Consider the following 21436-nt stretch of genomic DNA (forward strand, 5'->3'; position numbering starts at 1 on the left):
CGGGAGCTAAAAACAGGGTCATAGGCCGGATAAGGCTGCAAAATTAGAAATGCGTGAAAAGTGCAATAGCAGCCAGCCTGGAACCAGTTTGTCTCTGCTGGCAACCATACAGTACCAAGCTCAGTCTCTTGGATCTCTTGTTTCACTAAACAGTAGCTGCTTACTTTAAATAGAAAACCGTGGCCATATGAGTCACTGTCAGCGGGAGCAATCCATTTTCACAAATTGGTGGGTGGTGTGCTTAATAAGCTGGCTGCTGTGTTTTAATTCCTGTATTCTTTTATAGCTGATCTACTTGGGCTGAGGGCGATTGGAGCAGCAATGAGAGGAGACAGTTATCTACCTCGTTAGCAGAAGTTATGACAAGTATCAGACTTGTTAACGATACAATTTAAGAGAGAACACTGCGGAAATAACATTGGTTTACCTGCTCACCAGGCATCTTGTTACACTGGTGTAAATCATTTATCTTGCCAGACATTTAAGCGTTGTATAAAGTCAATACACCACATGGAAGATCAGATAAACAAGGCGCTATTCATGGATCCTGTCTGACTAGTCCAAAAATACTGTATGCAGCCTTCTTCTTAGCACATGGCTGCAATTACAGGCCCACTCTGCTGTCGTTTTATAAAAACTAACAGTTTTTTCCTTTTTAAAAAAAATGAAATTATGAATACATGTTTGATCTGATCATTATAAAGTTATCTGCACCATTTGTTTGAGTGTTGTGAAACAGTGTTAAGTATTCCTCCAGCATCTGATATTGACTTCTTACAAACTGCTATATCATTAAAACAAACCTATTTCCCTTTCATGACTCCTCTGTTTAGTTCTCTACATAAACTCAACTCTTTTCTCTTTCTGTCTTCCCCGCTTATTATTATTAGGCGACCCACCAGTAGGTTTCCGTGACGTGTTGCTGCGTGACGGTCCCGAGGGGTTCGCTAAGGCAGTCCGTGCCCACCAAGGTCTGTTGCTAATGGATACCACTTTCAGGGATGCCCACCAGTCGCTCCTCGCAACCAGAGTTCGGACCCATGACTTGAAGAAGATCTCACCATTCGTCAGCCACAACTTCAACAACCTTTTCAGCTTGGAGAACTGGGGAGGTGAGTTTCTTTGTGCTGGATGTGTGTCTTGATGATTTGCTTGAAATTAAAGAAACAGGAATATTTTTAAGGGGCCTAAAGATTTGGAATAACCAAGAACATTGTCCTAGTATGTCATTGTACACAAGCGATCATGTAAGAATGGCATGAATTTTCTTCTTTCAATGGCTATCATGCTAATTAAACTCTTTGTGTATGCGCTCTTCCATTTTAAAGTGTTTGAACAGCCATGCTCATACTTGCCCATTCTCTCATCCTTCTCAGTGTAGATTGGTTCTATGTTTTATTGATGACAGTGATTGTACAGCTTTGTTTTTGTTGTTTGAGCTGTGAAAATCATATGCCATTGAAAACATATCTCATTCCTCCATCTCTTTGCCCGCAAGTCAGTCTTGAGCAAGTTCACTCAATAGACAATGATTGTACCTTTTCCTAGCTCTTGAGTGAATAGAGGAAATCATACGTTATTGAAACTTCTTGAGGCATGAACAGTCCAATAGTGTCCTCGTATAATGTGCAATTGCTCTGAAATTGGCTAGAGAAAGAAAATATGTGCCTCATATTTGAACAGTTGGTGACGAGACCAATTATCAACACTTCTTGATAACAGTCCTGTGTGAAGTACAGTTGTTACGAACTGGTTTCAAAGAGTAAATTCATTTTTCCCCTTGTTTGAACACTCAAACACTTAGGACAGGCACATTTGTGGAAGAGATATGTCCAGTCAACCTCTTGAGGCTGAAACATTTAATGTAATGCTCAATTATGGTAAACTACTCTGAATGATTGGACTTACATGACTTGGAGTACTTTGAGTAGATCACAAGAACACTCCTAAGAACTAAACAACAAACACATAAAGTGTGAAGTGGTCTCTGTTTCAGTGACTGTGTTCATCATTAGATGGTTGAACAAAGTGAGAAAAAAAATAGAAACACTGGAGAGTAAGTCTCCAGTGAAACCTCATTGGTGCTGTAAACCCTTTCTGAGATTAAATTCCTCCCGGTAGCCGATCATAGTGCACCAGTTAGCAGAAAGCAATATATTTCATTACAGTGGGAGAGCACTTTGAGCAGATCTCACATTAAGCAACTGTCTACTTATCTCATGTTTGAACAGATAAAAAGGTTATGGCAAAAGTAAATCATTGAGGAGATATTTCGATAGAAAGGGCTTAAATGCTTCCCGACATCCATCTCCCAGTATATTGTAATGTCATTATGAGACTGACCAGAGAAAGATGATATGAATTCAGCTTAGCCATGTTTGAACAATTACATTAAAAATAAATCTTTTAAGAGAGACTGAAAACTTGCTGTGAACTTGTGCCCCCTCACCCTGGAGGAAATAGTTGAATAGATTCCAGGGAAGCCCCATGTCCCCGTAAGTCTCATTATACTGTATGAACCAACCTCTGAAAGGGAAAAGTGCTTTGATTAAGGGATATTAATGCCTTTTTAGCATTTATAATCATGCATAACACAACCTCACTGATACCTTTACTTCTGGTGATCCTACTGTTCTGCTGCAGCATCTCACTGGGTTTAAACACGATCCAGTGGGGCAATCGTTTAGGCTTTCAAAAAATATGATAAATCTCTTTTGAGGAAGCGGGAAGCTCACAGCTGACAGTCAGACATGTCTGTATGTTTACCTGATAAATGAGCACAAACTCAGCTTTCTATCATTTTTTTCCTGACTATTTCTCTTGGCCACATCTGTGCCAGAAACAGGAAACTGTGCATAACAGTCAATAAAACCTGATAGAAAGCACGCTTTGACACCATTTTGTGGTTGAACATTAAAGATGTTAATTCACTAGGAGCTTCCTGTTTTCAAAACTGAGGCTTATCATGGTGTCTGAAAGCCACTGATCTGTTAAAAGCCAGCGGGAAGCAGCAGCAGGGTAAAAATCTCAAAATGGAAGCTATTGGCGGGGTTGTGCATGAATTTAAATGATGATGAACTTAAAAGAAATCAACTTGTCCTTATGAATTATTTATAGTAAGACGAAATAATGTCTTTTTAAGGCTTCAACTGTTTTACACCACGTGCAATTGTTTTTAACTGAGCAGACAATGCGGTAAACACATTGACGAAGTGAGAGATCTAATCTCTTTGCAGAATAGTCTCTGAACTGTATTTAGTTATGGCAAAACAGAAAGAGAAAAATGAGTACATCTGGTTTTGTGTCTTTCTTCCAAACTCTCTCATAAAGCACTAATGTTGGAATTTCAGTGCGAGTCAGGTTTTGAAATCTGTCAATGAAAGCTCTGGAAGATTAAACAGTACTCTGTCCTCATAAAGAAGTTAGAGAAAGTGAATATATCCTCGTTTTTCTCCCGTTTATACAAGAGCAGCAAAAGTACATCATTGAAGTCAGACGTAAAACAAGAGTTGGAGAAGTTTAAACACCTCTTGATATAATGATTCTGTAATGAGCTGATATTATGTGCTGAGGAGAATAAGATTAATTTGTCCTAAATTAAGAAAAGTTGCAGAGAGCGTGTGAATCACAAAAGAGGAATGCAATATGCTGGTGGATCCTCTTGAGGCGTCAGTAGTTCCTGCACGATATGATTATGACTCAGAGAAAACAGTATAGTACTCTCATAATTATTTAAACACTAAAAGGCCGAATAAATTCTTGAAAGAAATATCCCCCTGAAACCTTCCTGTGACTTTACCAGTTTGCACTATAATTATATCTTTTTCAGTGTCTTCATATGCTTATAAATATTTGAATGCTAATTTGGCTGGTTAAGTATCCTTGTAGGATAAACAGAGCACTCAGTAAACGGAGTGGAGGACCTCCCACTAAACCTTTTTGATACATGTTATTTATTATATATACTGTATATTCTTTGAAACATTTAAATATACGGTTTTTGCCCTTTTTAAAATACACTTATCACTTACTTTCACATACTGTGCCGCAGGACTTGTTGTGTTTCCATCCAACTATTTTTATGCACGTAAAAAAAGTGGAAATGCAGCAAATTAAAAAAAAATCTCAAAATATCACAAGAGGTTTTTACACTTCACTGGGGTGGAAAAGTTGGTCTATAAAAGAAAAATGTGACAAAGTGCAATGGAAACAGACTTGGCAAATAAATCTTGACGTACATGAAAAATGTGATTTAAACATCCTCTGAAGCTTCCGCTCCGTGGTGGAGGTGTCCAGGGGTGCATTATACGGAACTGTGTTCTTATTTTGTCCACTCCAATAACATACATGAGGGGAACAAAATATTAGGAACACTTTTCAATATAATGCACTCCAGTACACCACCAGCACCCACTACGCCCTCAATAATAAACAAATTAGAATTATCACCTTTCTGATGATGTCAACAAAAACTGAAACTATATAAACTTTGTAAATGTAGAATTTATGGCAGAGCTGTCGTATTGGATTGCATTAGATTGCACAGGTGGAGCTAATGAAGTGGCCGGTGAGTGTATATGTACTGTAGATTCCCATAACCACTGTTAAACGTCCTTCATTCACCCAGCTTTTAAATCCCAGTGTTCCCAGAGTCACCAGTTGCCCGCCGATGCTCTCGCCTCATATTGATTCTGGGTGTGAAACACAAATTAGACTAACATGCTGCAGTAAAAGTTCAGCTGTAGAACACACTGTCCCATAGTGACTGCTTGTAACTGTACCATTTTAAATTGGTTCCTCATAAACCGCTAAATGACCACGGGAGGAACAACTACGAATCCTCTCTTGTTAGGAGGTCCCTATATAATGCACTTTATTAAAAAGTGATCAGAGATATGCTGTGCTCGAATCACTAAGAAACAAAATAAATCACTAAAGGGAGATGACCACGTGAGTATTGAACATTGTTATCCTGACACATTGTCCCTATGCAAGAATCTTTTTTACGCCGTGGTCTTGGATAGGGAATATTGCTTTCACATGTTTCAGCTGCTTAGAGGCAGAATGAATCATTGAAGAGATTAAGCCTGTGAAAGCCCTTTGAGGATTAAGTCCCCTCCTGATATAGCGTTCTTCCCTACGCCATGGAAGATACAGTAATATGAATTGGGTCATATAATGTATCTATATGGATCCCCAGATCAGTTCACAGTTAGCAAATTTATCAGATGGTAAAGCTGCAGATTTTTAATTGCTGTGCGTGATCATTTTGGTGTGTGCGCCTTATTCAGCCCAGCAGTTGTGTAATAAGTGTTTTCAGAGTCATTTTGCATGTTTTAAGGAATGCAATCTGTTGTTGGTGCAGGCAGTGGACACACACAAGCATGAACGTCTGGACAGCACAAGGGCAAATCAGGCAGTCCACAGCAATAAAACGGAATCACAGATGACATAAAAATTGAACTGAACGGATAAACTGTCTAATGCATCAGGGCCATAATTACACACTTAAGCAGAAATCTGATAACCAATGAGGTGTATGTTTGTGTTTATGTAACAAAATTATAGATATTAATATTTTTTATCTTTACTGGCTCAAGAGCATGAGATAGAAGCTTATTTTATCTGACTTTATTTTCCCACATGGGAAATTTTTGTCAGAGCTTAGAGTTTACCAATATGAATGTTATGAGTTTTTCTTTTAGTATTATTTTTTTATTATAGAGTTATTCATAAAATGTACTCATATACAACATACCTACAAAAGATGCTACAGGCGAGGAAATTCCCACAACACCTATACCAGGAGGAATTTAGACGTATCATAGTAATTTTCCTCTGTTCATGCATATTACGTTGGGTGTTGATGCTGAAGACATTCCTGGCAATCATGGGCATTGCATCAAAAGCTTGTTTTTCTCCTTCCTACTGATTTATTTCAGCTCATCTTCATGAGAGACTGGAAGCTGCTTGTCTTTCCAAAAAACAGACTTCAGTACAGTAGTCCCTATGCCTAATGTCTTGATATGTGGGACCAGCTGTCAGCAATCATTCACATTATGAAATTATTAGAGTAAATTCTGCTATCCCAGATGAATTCCTTGGCCAGCATCATGTTTTTATATCCCATGTGCATACATAAAACATAAATATAATATGTTTAACATCAGATAGGAATTGCTGGGAGCCATTTCGGCTTCAAACCAGTAGTTAAGGAGATGCTGACATAGGCTAAAATCCAAGTCAGAGGGAAAAAGATAAATAAAAGATTGATAAAGAAGAGGGTTTTTCCAGGGCATTCCTGCTCCTCCCTCAGTAGGGAACAAGTAGTTTTGCTTAGTATTCTCTCTGTGTCCAAATTTATGAGTGCTCCGAAAATGAAATTTAATGATGACAGTGTTGGATCAGCAGAAAACCACTGGAGCCTTCAATATTTCTGGCTGATACGATAAACGGTTATGAGATTCGCTAATCTACTCCCCCAGAAAGGGAAATAAGAGATTGCTATCTCTTTTCTTTCGCCTCTTCCACTGAAACATTTCCTAGATTTTAAAGTGACGTTAAAATGAAATGATGAAAGTGTTAGAATGAACAATGAATGTGCGAGTATCATCAGATATTTTATCTGAACATCCATTATTTTGTGTTTTATGTGTATGTGTTTGTTGGCAATGTGATAAGTATGAAATATTATTCTCAAATTCTGATCAAAGTGGGATGAAAGCTGAAATAAACTGCAACTCTGTGTGTGTGTGTGTGTGTGCCTGTGCCTGTGCCTGTGTGTGTGTGTGTGTGTGTGTGTGTGTGTGTAGGTGCTACCTTTGATGTGGCCATGAGGTTCCTGTCAGAGTGTCCATGGAAGAGACTCCAGGAGCTGAGAGCTCTGATCCCCAACGTCCCATTCCAGATGCTGCTGAGAGGAGCTAATGCTGTGGGCTACACCAACTACCCTGACAATGCTGTCTATAAGTGAGTCACACACACACACACACTTCCCATTTCATCTCAATTCAATTATTAATCTATCAAATGTTGAAGAGCTCACAGGCTTCATACCCAAAGTCTTACTGTAAACATGCACACATTCTTTTATATTTGCTTCACAGTACACAGTCTTAAATAATTCTATGGAAATGAGCACACAGAAACACGAGCAGGGATGTAAATCCAGGTCCACACACACACACACACACACACACACACACACACACACACACACAAGCTTAATCTGCATTGTTTGCACAGTCCTCACACACTCAAACCATTTTCACATTTGAACTCTAGACGATATCTGGAGAATCAGGTCCAGACACGATCCAGAGTTGCCCTTTCACACATGTTGCGCACAACAGGGGATTGTCCGTGTCAGAGGCCTTCTCACCTACTGGAAATACTTTAGGCGAGGGGGTGGTGCCTGGGTAGAGCATGCAGGAGGCAGGACATGGCGCAAAAAGTATGCTGTGGTTGTAATTCAGCGTTAAGAAATCATAGGAAGTCCTCTCTCCCATTAGCGCTAGCCTCACAGCGGAGCATTCAGCCCCAATCAAAACAATGCAGCTTAGCTGGCCTGCTGCATTTATCCAGCGCCAGCCGTATGATAGAAACGTCATCAACACGCCCACTCGCTCACTGTGAATTCTCTGGAAAATGACTTGCTGTGTTCACATATGGGCTCAATCAGACATTACATGGATTTTGTGCTAGGAAGCTGACATGGTAAAGTCTGTTTAATGTCTGGTCCAACTGATTTTGAAATTTGCATTCACACATACAGCTCCTCCAGGTAATGTCCAGAAAATTTGAGGGTTGCAGTGCATGTGGGAAAGGGGCTTAAATGACTACAGATTATTAGTGAAGTGTTCACTATGTACAGTAGTAAGTTCTCCCTTTTTCTATTTGGCTCTTCTGCTGTGTAAAAAACATTTTTAATGAAAATGCTCAGGAAAAAATCCATTTGAATAATATTTCTCAAAGCCAGCTGCTGCTCCTCCTGCTTCATTGTCTGTCTTTGTCATATTATTTAGAAAACACCCCATGACTGGGTTGTTTCTATGGGAACAACATGGGTTAGGGTTAGGGTTAGGGTTAGGGTTCAACTTCATACATCTGTGTTGTATGCAGGTTGTTAAATAATAACACAAGTAGACAAAATAACAGAAGGGTAACAGAGATTTTCTACAGACCAAGAAAGATGAAAATTGAAGCTACTTTACAGCTTATTACACCTACTCCTCTTGAAATCTAACATCTCACTTGACCTCAGAAATGACTGTAAACAAATTTTATTGTAATTTCAAGAACACATTCAATAACACCTTTATATTTGTTTGTTAAATTATGTCTAAACATTGTCAAGCTGTCAAATAGTGTGATGCACATTTTCAGCTCATGACTACAGTGCTCTCTGAAGGTTATACAGTAAGTTGAGTCGGCTTTTTAATGTGGAGATTTGTTTTGGGGCATTATTGTATCCCCTATCATACAGGAATGGGACATTTTTTTGTGAAAATTGTGGCCTTTGAAATGTTTTCTTCTTGAATTTGTGGATCTGTAAGGTGCTTCACAAGACAGGATTAAAACACTAAAAAATAAGAAAACAAAAGCCAAGTTAAACTGATAGGTCTTTAATTTTCTTTTGAAATTACCAAAGGAATTTGCTAGATCCAGAGAAGGATTTTCCACTGTTTCCTTTGGGTAACTTTAGGTACTTTTAAATGGGACATATTATGTTTTTTGTGATTTTCTGACATTTATATACTGTTATGATGTCTTTGTGTTAAACATGGTCAGAGGTCCAAAATATGAGGTGAATGTATATACTAGTGCTCCCTAAAAGTCAAAAGCCGGGGCTTCAGCCTGCTCTGAATGCTTTGTTTGCAAAGTTAATTCTACTTCCTCACTGAACTAATGTCAGATTGAGGTTTTTGGTGGATTGTCCACTTGCATACTTCGGATCAAGATTTCGACCCGAACATATACAGATATATATGAGAAGTTGCCATTATGAGTAAAGAACAAGAAAAAAAAGTGAAATCCTACTAGTACTGTTGATTTACGCAGCCTCTGGAGCTGGAAGAAGTCTCCTGAGGGGCAGCCTCCACAAGCTAACTAATCAGAACAGAGCGGGCTCATCAGAGAGGGGCCTTAAAGAGAAAGGAGCGAAAACAGCTTTTTTCAAACAGAGCCTGAATTGAGGGGCTGCATAAAGGACCAGTATAAGATACATAAGGAGTGTGAATCATGCAAAGATATTCCAATAGAGCTCCAGAATAAATATATAGACCTGGAAAAGTGGTGATGTGTCCCCTTTAAAAGAAAGGCAAAGGAAGATATGAGAGTTGGAACATAAAATGAAAGGCATTAGTGATGGTGCTGGATTAAAGTAAAATAATTTTAGGAGATACAAGTACCCAGTGCAGTGTTTTGAGCGAGGTGATGTGATTTTTAAAAATAAGATATTCTTAATTTGCCTATCAATATTACTTCTATATAGCATGAAGCCCTCAGACACAGCTGCGTCCTTTCTAAATATATCTCAGTGGATATATTGTATAGTTGCTACCCACAAACCACACAACTCTCTCACACATTTAATCAGGTCAGTTCGGCTGGTGTGTTCCTGTTGCCTCCTACCATGCTCAGAGAGTTACACACATTTCACACACACACACACATCATTGATATAGTTGTACACCAGTAATGCATTTTAGGGCCATAAATACTCCTGTGCCAACACACATGCACACACACACATGCCTCTAACACTTTTCCAAATGGATTCACAAGTTACCTCGATGATGTGGATGACTCATGTATTCACAAGCACACACACACTTCTGCAGTCGCACATACACAAACAAGGACAAAGACACACAAAGTGTAATTCCTCTCACCTGAAATAAATTAGTAGTTTATGACTAATGTCGCTGTCCCCTCTTCCCTCCTTTCCATTGAATCACAGACACACACAGACCTCCCCTATCCTCCCTGATTTTTTTTTTTTTTTTTTTGCTCCCCTTCTCCTCCCTTCTCTCCTCTTTCATATAGTCATTATTTATCCCCACTCTAATAACTCCCTTTTTATGCCTCCATTCATCTCTCTGCATTACACACTCATTTCCTTCCTTTTAACTCCCTCTTTCTGTCCTCGCAGCTCTTCATCTCCCTCTCGCCCCCCCCCTCTCTCTCTCTCTCAGTGTCCCATAGGGGGAGTGCCATCGAAAATTTGCACGATTGTGATTAATGGCTTTGATCTGTTCGCCGGGCTCTCTCTCTCCATCCTCCCTTCACTCTGTCACTCTCTCGCCCTCGACATTTTCAGTGCGGCGGCCTGCAGCGAAGTGGCCTAAGCATCTTCATTAACTAAATCAAATCAAAGTGTAATTTCATTTCATTTCATTATTTAAAGTGCATTTCACAGGGTCACAGTACAGTACACTTTGCAGCGAGAGGGATGTATAAATTTTAAAATATCAAAACGCCTGGAGGAATGAAAGGGTCATATGATTGCTAACTAGATCTTCCTGTCACTTTAAAAAGGAAATTAATTTTTTAGCAGAAACTTAACTTTCTGATGCACATGAATAACTATCACTTCAGCTCTGAGTGGAGTACTGTGTACTACACTGTATGTAGGACAGTACAGTGTTTTTGATTTTGGTGTAGAACAATGTCCACTAAACAGCACTTGTATGCACTGCAGAGCCAGATAAATACTGGACATGCAGATTGTAGGACTGCTAATCCTTTCACAACATTAAGTGTGTCTGTTTATTTGCCAAAACAAAAGCTCTCAGTGTATGTAAATACTGCATTCACAGTAACACAGCTACAGTAATCACTCACCCCAGTTATGAAAAACCTGATTAAGATACCAGGGCCAAGGCTGTAATAGGAGGGATTTACCACTAGCAGCTTGGATAATGAGGCGCGTGTACTTTTCTTTCCACTTATTGTGGGCTCCTCCAGGCTGTGCAAGCTCACTTTTCATGGAAATAGTGCGAATATTGTATTTACTCAGGTACGGTGATATTTATGGCGATATGGAGATGGATATAAACAGCTTATCCCAACCCGGATGTGAGCTATTATCTGTAAATACACTGTGCATGAAGACAGATTTATTATGTGTGTGTGTGTGAGAGAGAAGGAGAGAGTCCCCACTGAACAGTACTGTGAGTCCTGACAGCCTTCCTAACCTATTTCTGTCTCTGATTTGAAATAAAGTATGTACACTCCTGTATGTCCCTCTCATGGCTAACCCCCCCCCCCCTCCTCTCCACCAGGTTCTGTGAGGTGGCCAAGGAGAACGGCATGGACATCTTCCGCGTGTTTGATTCCCTGAACTACTTGCCCAACATGTTGCTGGGCATGGAAGCCGCTGGAGCAGCAGGTGGCGTGGTGGAGGCTGCCATCTCGTACACAGGAGACGTTTCCGACCCAATGAGGCAGAAGTACTCTCTGGACTACTATGTGAATCTAGCAGATGAGCTTGTCAAAGCTGGCACCCACATCCTATGTATCAAGGTAAGGAAATAAGTGTTTGCTTTGAGAGCTGTTTACTGCTTCTTAAGAGCTCTACAACAAGCCAACTTTTTCCTTCCCTGTGATAATCTAAAGAGTCTGGCACTTACTGTTTGCTTCTGCATTTTTAAGTTAGATTTACTTATTTTATAGTGCTTTAAATAAGCTTTATTGGCAGTTACTATCACTAGTACAATGATTACAACCTGTATTACAACAACTACAATTGCTACTTGTTCTGTTAATGTTTCTGTTGTCACTTTTGTGGCTACTACAGCTGAAATGGAAATGTTTCCTAGTGTCCATCTCCCTACCCAATAAATAAATACTCAAGACATAAAACACAAAACATTATTATGCATGCATTTTTAAAAGCATTTTGATTAATAGAAAACGCTCACATGCTAACTGAAGTTTTTTTTTTTAACTTGTTCCCATTCAGAAACTTGTATACTTGAGCCTCTTATCTAAATGAATACACTGATAATGCTCACATTGGATTAATTTCTTCATTCAAGCATGACAAAAATATTTTCAAACGTGAAATGATAAACGCCCGCTCTACCGCAGTGTGAACCATCAGACGCAGCAGTGGCAATCTCATGAAAGGCTGGCACAGCTAATGAGGTTAACTTTTAACAGAGGAAATGAGCATGCATTATAACTTCATGGAGTGCAATGATCACCAAAGGGAGCGCAACTAAACATCTAAGCTCTGTCTGGGAATTTCTGATAATATCAATTAAGATTTATATATTATAATCATCCTCATAAGACTGTGAATCCTTTAATGTTTGTCATTGTTTTATTGTGCTAATGAATCATTTTTCAAATCCATATTTAATAGTTTTCTTGTCCAAGATCTGTAAAAGTGTGACTTTTCGTGTAGTGAATGGTTGCTTTCCAAGTGTAAAATTAAGGTTTTTAAAATCAGATTAAATGAAAATGTCTTTCTCACAGCTGGTTGGAATAGTCCTTGATGTAGTCTGGTCTTGAATTAACTGAACTGATTTCCATGAAACACTATCAGTTACTTCAGGACCAAATTGCTTCAATTAAACCTCCAGTTTTAACTTTAGATTAATGATCTTCATCAATGAAGATACAAAGAATAGTCCACATCTTTTTAAGGGTTTTGGTACTGTTTGTGTAAACATGTTTTTTTGGCTTCAGTTGTTTTGTGTGTTTTTACATTAATCCAACAAATTATCTGCCGTTTGTGGTCTGTTCCAGCTTTCATGAGCAGCCTCAGGCCAGCATTGTGTGCTCTTTCTCTCACTAATGAGAGACAGGTGGTTGAAGTTAATTTTGTTTAAATTTATCCAGGACTCCATATCCAAAATTAAGATTCACAAAGTCACTTAAAGCAGGATTAGATCTAGATTAAGGTTTACTCATGGTCTAAATTGTATCATCCAGGAATCCAGTCCCAGGAGTTTCAGAAATGCCTCTTAACCCTTCTTCCTTGTGTCTCCTCCTCCTCCTCATCTCTCACCAGGATATGGCCGGTCTGCTGAAGCCACAGCCCAGCAAGCTTCTGATTAGCGCACTGAGAGATCGTTTCCCAGAAGTGCCCATCCACGTGCACACACACGACACAGCTGGAGCTGGTGTAGCCGCTATGCTGGCCTGTGCTGAGGCTGGAGCTGATGTAGTGGATGTGGCGGTAAGTATACATCAGTCTGTTCAGAAAATCCCTTGTGTTGCTAACGTACCAGTTGCTTTGGTTTAGTAAATGTTACTGTGACATCAAACTGTCTTTCAGAGTCATGATAGGAAGCCTTCTATGTAACCAGTACCAACCACTGCACACACTCAACTGAAATAATTCTCATGAAGTTATCCTAGCAACATGAACAAACATTAATTTTCTACCAGTTTGTGCAGTTTGCTTTGTGAAATGTCACTGACGGAACATCTTTTGAGGCTGGGAACATTTCCCTCACTGTGTTTACTGACGCATGCTGCCAATAAGGGCAGTTTCATTAAAACAGTTGGCTGCTGTTTGCAGTTTAGGGCCATTCTGCTGCTCAGTTCCTTGTAATTCTGTAAGAAAGAAACAAGTGGCTGTCCACCATTGACCTGACACACCCCCTTTAAAAAAAAAAACAACAACTTTTGTTTACTTAGTTAAACTCTGTCTTTTCACTCTGCCAAGTATAAAACACATATGCACAGTAACACACAAGATGAAGCACACAGAAATACACTCAACAGACAAGGATAAATATATCCATATGTACAAACACACGTTCCATATATATACATATATACAGTTGATTCATTTGATACAATTGGGTGTGGACCCAATAACACACCCCTACAAAGATTAAGACTTGCAGTCATGCAGGTTTCATACTGCTCGTGTCTCTCCAGGTTGACTCAATGGCGGGGATGACTTCTCAGCCCAGCATGGGAGCTATCGTGGCCTGCGCCAAGGGGACCAAGCTTGACACCGGTAAGTGACAAGCTCCTCAGCAAAAAACATTGGCACCAAAGGCAGTTCTGTATTCCTAACGCATCACAAGCTCTATGAAAGAACATTTTGGAAGTAGCACATTGGATCAAATATCTTAAAAAACCCACAGAAAATCCATCTTGTATCATGTAGTTGTTAATGATACAGAGTATCTCTTAGATCACTATTCTTGCACAGAAATTATTTGTCTTTGAGAGTCTTCTACCTGACATGAAGGGAAAAAAATCAATCAGAGAATCAATAAATGACAGAGCACATCACTAATTACTGCCTTAAATCTGAAAGAATGACGCATTCTGCTCAGTGATAACATACACAGCCAATTATGAGAGGAAGATGGAAAAGAACGAGATAGACCAAAAGACAGACCGGCGTGATCAATAAAACTGATGCTCTGCTAAACAAAACATTTTTGATTCATGAAATTATTGATTCAGATAGATATGAGTAGAAGATGAGAAGTATCAGCAAGTTGTTGTCAGATATATTTGTGCTAATAAAGCCTTTTTTGTGAGCTTGTATATAAAAACACTGGTTGTAGCATTAAATTAGGAGCTCTTATTTTCATCACAGCATGCTAGGAACTGAAACCTGCGGCCCAGTACAACCACAATCCTCCAGTTTAACCAATGAGCAGCTCTCTCAGGAGTATTTTGGGGTTAAGAGCTTTTCCTAAGGCAACCTTGAAGTGGCTGTTGGTTACTCATTTGCTTTCCCAACCCACGTTCTGCCAGCTTTATCAGAGATCTTTCAGTCGCTAGCCCGCTGCTCTACACTAAAGACCACCACTGCTTTTCTATCTAACAAGTCTTCTCAGGAGGTCAAATGAGAAGTGGAGGAATGGGTTTATAATGTGTTCATTCCCCAGTGTCCTTGTTGTTGTCCATTGTGCTCTACTCAATGAAAAACAATGGAGCTCCACCCTCCTCTAATAACTGGCGGGGCTCACTGACCTCTGCCTCCCACAGCGACGGGCACAGAGTGTAAATTGTATTAAAACAGCCAGTTGTAAAAACTGCTGTTTAAAAATTGAAGGAATAGGGAACAGGCTAAAGGAATTAAAATGGATGTGAAGTTTGCTGCTTAGTTATGTAGAGTAATGGTGTTGTGAAAACCGGCTCAGCTCTACTAACTAGATCTGATAGCTCATTTCCATTACTCAGAACCAGGAAAAGCCCTGTTAATTTAGTTTACACAATGTACAAACCTCACAGCAAATGTTCTGTCTGCTGCTGTAATGCCGAAGACTATTAACATTATGAGCTGTTTGTTACTGTATGTACCAAGTTCTCTTTGTATTCTGCTCTGATAATGTAGCTACAGATTGTTTTCTGCCTCCATGCATAAAAGACATTATATCTGATGATTATGTAGTCCTCAGGGAAAACACTCGTTAATGCATGTCAATGACAAGACCTGATGTGCCATAATAAAATGATCAGCCCTGATGCTAATATTCAGTAATGCCCACATTCCCTTGGCACCATGTTTTTTGAAACATTATCAGCCTTAGCCTTTCTCGACTAAAAAGTTCCAGGAACTATGGAACCAGAGGAACTAAATTAGGAAGTCAAGGCCATTTTCCACATTCATGTTTGTGTTTCCACCACCTGTGAAATACCATGAAAATTAGGCGAATTGCTCAGATGACGGACTTTAAAACAACTGCTGTGTCTGAAAATCAGTTCTAACACATGAAGGTACAACAGTCTCCATGTTGTTCTTTGTATTTACTTGTTTGAGTTGGATGGAATGAATGAGGACATTGTTGGCATTGTTTGACAGTGTTTTAGAAAGTAACTGCAATTAAATTTTCAGCAAATAGTTTTATGTTTCTCCTTCATTCTCTCATACTCCCATCCCTCTTTAGCTGTCTCTATTTTTTTAAAGTAGTCAGGAAGCCGACAACAAAGCCTAACTTTGTTTTTAACATTCATAAACACCACAAGACATGTCAACTCCTTGTTCTAATATTGATATTAGTCACACTAGGTACTTCTTTTTAGAATGAAGCAGTACACAAGTTGTAGTTGCAACAGTGTCTGTGTTTAACCAACATGCAACATTCAGCCCTGCAAACTCCTCCCTGAACTTTTGGAAAGTTGGACGCCTGGAGCAGGAATGTTTTTTTCAAACCACGAACAAAGAACCAAATATAGTACCTGGTTCCTCTGATCAAAGAGTACGCAAAGTTTCAGAGGTCCTCAAAAGGCTCCCCCTGGAAACACCCTGATAGATGTGATGCCACATGGTCTGGAGTTGTTTTTGCAGGCCCTTTTTGTTTGGTGTTGTTAGTTCCGCAGCGTGTCCCTCAGTGTGAGTAGGCTTCTTTCTTGACTCATTGTTTTGCAGCAGTGTTTCACAATCATACAGGGAGAAATCTGTCCTAGAAGAGGATGTAATTTCTGTAATAGTCCATAAAGCAACACAGCAACAGAGCCATTAAGACATGCTGTTTTCCTTTCCATTTGAAAGGAAAACTTTTACCCACAGTACTCACTGCTGAATGCAACAGGTTCATGTCCTTCCTCTGGAGTTGACAAATATTGTTCTGGGCAATTTAGGAAACATGACATAGTACAGCAAAAAAGAGAGAAACTCTCCCAGTTTTTAGATACAGTTCAGTTTAGTAACAGAATATCAATTTTAGAGCATACAGTACCCCTAGAGAAAGACAAGGTCTTTATTCAGGAGAGAGAAGTTTTCAGGTCTCACAGTTTATTCATGGAATTTCAATTTGCTTCACTTGAGACTGAGAATGGGATTCAGGATGTCTCCCCACACACACACACACACACACACACACACACACACACACACACACACACACACACACACACATGTGCATCCTTATACTCTATCCTAATGTGACCCTGCTACATGCATTATGCATACACATGCAGACCAACTCCTTCTCACTTCCAAATTCTTTTATTACCTGTCACCTTGTGCTCATCTCCTCTCTTCATCTCTGGCTCTCTTTATACCTCTCCCCCCCTGCTATCTCTGTTTTCCTGTCTCACTAATTTTGTAATCAAACAAAGCACTGCCTTGGATACTTCCATACCTTCCTGACCTTAAGTCTGTTTACTGCTTTCCTTCACTCCTCCACCTTTTCTCCCATCTCTGTTACAAAGCAATAATCAGTGCCTTGCAGTGTGCTCTGCCTCCTCTAGCTCCCCCCCCCTCCCTCTGCTCTCATGTCTTTTCCTATCACTGCTGCCTCTTTTACATTGTCTATCCATCCTCCTCCTCTTCCCTCCCTCTCACTCAGTGACAAAGCAATTAACAGCACTTTTTTTTTTTTTTAACTCCCTCCCTCTCTATTCCAGACTCCCCCTCTCTTTGCTTTTCCCATCCTCTCCCTCAGTAGCTGCTTCTTGTCTCCCACAGCATCTTTGCCCTGAAGAAATGGCAAAAGAATCGCCTCACTGGTTAATTCATTTGTCTTTAAGCTGTCCGTTTATTTATTCAATCAGCAACAGTATGTGTGCGCACACTCATGCATTTTAAAAGTCATACATATTCACAAACACTTGTGCAGCTGAATGATGACAAACATTAAAGTGGTCCTTATGTTTATTTGACGTAGCCTTTACTGCCTTTTCTCATGCATCATGCATGGACTTAATTGATGAAGAATTTCCAGCTGCCACAACATTGCAGCTGTTTAAGATGTAGCAGTCATCAAACACACCAAACAATGTACACGCTATACACAAAGCATATATGTAGGCACTCACAACTACTGAACCCAGACAGTGAGGCAGGTGAGCCAGCACATTTAGCTTCTTGCTCACCTCCCTCATCTCTCCCTTTCTTCATCCATCTGTGTTCTGTTTTCTCTTCTTTTCTCCCTGAATCTTCCTGCCTCTCATCTGTCTTCATCTTTGTGTCTTGGTTAGCTCTCATCATCTCATCAACCACAAACTGTGTGTCTGTGTGTCTCTGCAGTGGTGCAGAGAAGACGTGCACGAGCTTATGAGTGCAAATACAGTATGTGTGTGTTTGTCTTTCGGTGTTCAGCATGTGTGCACACGCCTGTCTGTTTGTCTCCTGCATTAGTGAGTTTGTGCTGCTAATGAGTTGTATATTGATGGCACTTTGTCACTGCCAAGCAGCCATCTGAATGACTGATCTATGTACGAACATGTATTTGTGTGCCTGGGTGACATACATATGGTATCGTTTTGCAGTGATTGATCGTTAGAGGAGTGTAACCAGCAATCCAGACACAAACAATGTTGTATTTACCTGCAGCCTGATTGAACAAATGGCAGATTCACTAACATTTGTAGCTGTTTGCCGTTAACTTTTAAAATACCAGGGCAAATCTCAAAGGGCATCATCAACTGTTGCAAATGCTATAGATAAAAGAACAAGATGCTCCTGCCATCTCCCCTTACCAAAGCACTTAACTGATAAACTAAAGGTAATTCATGCAACATAACTTTTGGCTTTCACAAGACTTTCACACAGGTGTGGTGTTTGGCTGATTAGAGTTACCCTCAGGAAACTTCAGGCTTGTCAAATAAATTTCTCCAGCAGATGGTTTGAGAAATGAGAGAAATTTCACCACAATTTACAAATTTTACATTTTTACAGTGCACTAAAAGAGTAATAATATCTGCATATTTTCATGTAACTGAAGGAAAATCCACCCCAAAACTTTTTAACACAATGGCAGCGTACCCTCTTGCTTATATTTGTGACATGTTGAAATATTCCACCACACAGCAGCAACAGAGTTGTCAGTTACTGTCAATGGGGGAGCTACAATATTTCCTCTTTCAAAGAAACTTCATTGTACACCAACATTTCACAATCCATCACAAAAGAATCAGAGATAGCAGTTTATACACCCACAGTAACCTCGGTACAGCAGAGTAGAATGCAATGTATCAGTTTTGTGTAAAGGGCAACGCTCTTTGTGTTTCCAGCTCAGAGAAATCAGTTACTACTACTACTACTGCTACTACTTATTTAGTAGAAACTTGAAAATATGTTTTGTTCACTAATCTAAAGACATGATACATAGACTATGTAGCATTTCCAGGTTGTTTCTGAAGAGACATTAAAATGGCAAAATCTCTTCTTTTTTGTCCTCTTTTCCTACAACAAAACTGCATCACAGCCAACGTCTGGTAGGGAGTAGGAGAGACAATCTGGCTAATCAAGTAATTAATTAATGGTTGCAATGTCGTCTGACAAAATCAACATAAATACAGGTTAATAATAACAGCTGTATATTGCATGTATATTGACATTCAAATATGTTATCACAGAAAAAAAGTTAGACGACAGAAAGTTGCCCTCTTAACTTCACAGCCCCCATCTGTGACTGGACAGCTACAGACACAGTCGGTTACTCCGCTGAGTGTCAGCGTGTTAAACCTCCGTTCAGTCTCCTCCTGCTCTCTGTGACACTAACAGTATACTGTGTTTTAATGCAGCTGAACTCTCAGTATAGTTTTGCTCATTCACATATTTTTGTTTCTGTCATCAGACAAGGGTTAACATTTCATTTCCACACTGCTGTGAAAATCATTTTCTAATTGTCAGTTGTCTGACAAAATTAACATAGATTAATGACAACAGCTCTGCTAGGTATTCAGTTATATTGACATCAAAAATAACTATAATAGAGAAAGTGAGAGGCAACTAAAGGTTGCTGTCTTAATCTTACTGGTTCCCGCCCCTCATTTTTACCCCGTACACACTGAAACACCATGCCGGCGTTTTAAGATTTACACCCTCTGGAGCTGTTTTTTGAAAAGCTCCATTTAGGGGGTAGAAAAATACAGTTTCAGTCTGGATGTAGGACTAGAGAGAAAATGATGCGTTTACAAATTTACCTGACTTGGTGTGGACGTACTCGGAGTGGAGTATGATTGGCTGGATGTTGGAGTAGTGAAATTAGAGCTGAGCTGATGTGGATCAACTGTCACGTTGCACATTTCGTCACTTCCCCTTTTTAAATTGAGGCTGTAATTTCACAATGGAAGCATAAATGAGAGCTACAAAAATGGTGTTCTCAAACAGAGAAGGAAATGGACCTAATTACCGAGTGACTTGGCAGGCAGCTGAATTTGAGGAGCAACAACACGCACATTAATTTCACATTAATTTCACAGTAGCTCCATTTCCCCGCCAAGATCACAGTGGAAGCACACAAACACTTTTTGGAGTACATACTCACTTTGACTCATAAAAATTCAAGCCTGTCACTTAGCTGTGGATGTAACGAGCTAAGTTTGTCTCATTAACATGGCTGATTTTTGTCATCATTAGCTAAGCTCAGTGTACTTCCAGCAGATTTTTCCTTTCAAGGTAATCAGCTTTAACACACCTTAACTGGCTGCAGCAGAATGTCAGTAATATGAGCAATATTAGTTTTTTTTTTTAAAGGGATCATAAGTATCACAGGGATTTAATGAGCAGTTTTGGTTTGGCAAAAGCAAGATGGAAATGTTGAGTGAATTAGTAGGCCTGCTCATGGGATAAGAGTACACTTTACCTACACTGTAGTTGTAAGACACTTTTAGGTCCTGAAATTGTCTGACTTCATGCAAATTTTGAGTGGGAGCTCCAGGAGGATTATATACTGCAGAAATGTCTCGGTTGATATTTTGGCTTCCACACCAACTAGTTTAGTAAAGCATAAAAACCAACATATGCACTGTTGTTGGAGACACTGTCCACACACGCTTGATAGGTCGGACCTGTACTGTTTGACAAAGTGTGTTTTAAAAAAAGAAAACTGTGACAAGTTTCACATCACGTTTATATTTTCATACATCAAACTCAACAGCATAAGCCCAGCACTGTCACCGTTTGCTAGCTGGCACAAGTTTTGTGATGACTAATTCAGATAAATGGCAGCTTTCCACATAAGCTTCCATAACAGTTCCACTGTATTTATAGTGAAAAGTTGCAGATTTTGCCTTTTTAAAGCTGAATATTGGCAGCACACCCACATTAATCTCACTCAATACAGCATATAAAGCATAATATAATACCCAATGCAATACATTTAATAAGTCAGAAATTATACCTCATTATAAAGCTTTTATTTCTCATAAGTTACTCTTCTCCTTTCATTCCATGCTTTAGATTTATATTTGTGTTGCTGTCTTTAGACGAATGTCTCTGTCTCAAATAACTAGATCAGTGTTGTCAAGTTTGAGCATGATGTCCATTGATTTCATGTCATTCTGGTTTGCTCTGGTGCAGGTATTGCTCTGGAAAAGGTATTTGACTACAGTGAATACTGGGAAGTAGCCAGAGGTCTTTATGCTCCATTTGACTGCACTGCCACCATGAAATCTGGCAACGCTGATGTCTATGAGAATGAGATACCCGGAGGACAGTACACCAACCTCCACTTCCAGGTACAGTGAGCTATTCTAGTCATTTTTTTATTGTGTTTTGTGT

The 21436-nt window shown here is 39.5% G+C and overlaps 2 protein-coding genes across 5 annotated transcripts in view; one reads left to right on the forward strand and one right to left on the reverse strand.

Annotated features, from left to right (window-relative positions):
- Nucleotides 1–21436, forward strand: part of LOC121889179 (pyruvate carboxylase, mitochondrial-like) — a 298909-nt gene that overhangs the window by 246035 nt on the left and 31438 nt on the right. For all 4 annotated transcript variants that reach the window (XM_042400939.1, XM_042400938.1, XM_042400940.1 and 1 more), the window contains exons 15-20: nucleotides 891–1112; nucleotides 6813–6969; nucleotides 11286–11526; nucleotides 13022–13189; nucleotides 13900–13981; nucleotides 21236–21393. In XM_042400939.1, the coding sequence (XP_042256873.1) occupies nucleotides 891–1112; nucleotides 6813–6969; nucleotides 11286–11526; nucleotides 13022–13189; nucleotides 13900–13981; nucleotides 21236–21393 (1028 nt within the window). The remainder of the gene's footprint in view (nucleotides 1–890; nucleotides 1113–6812; nucleotides 6970–11285; nucleotides 11527–13021; nucleotides 13190–13899; nucleotides 13982–21235; nucleotides 21394–21436) is intronic.
- Nucleotides 1–21436, reverse strand: part of LOC121889182 — a 56091-nt gene that overhangs the window by 23275 nt on the left and 11380 nt on the right. The gene's annotated exons all lie outside the window — the stretch shown is intronic.

Source organism: Thunnus maccoyii, chromosome 22 (genome assembly GCF_910596095.1).
Source record: "Thunnus maccoyii chromosome 22, fThuMac1.1, whole genome shotgun sequence".
Lineage (NCBI taxonomy): Eukaryota > Metazoa > Chordata > Actinopteri > Scombriformes > Scombridae > Thunnus > Thunnus maccoyii.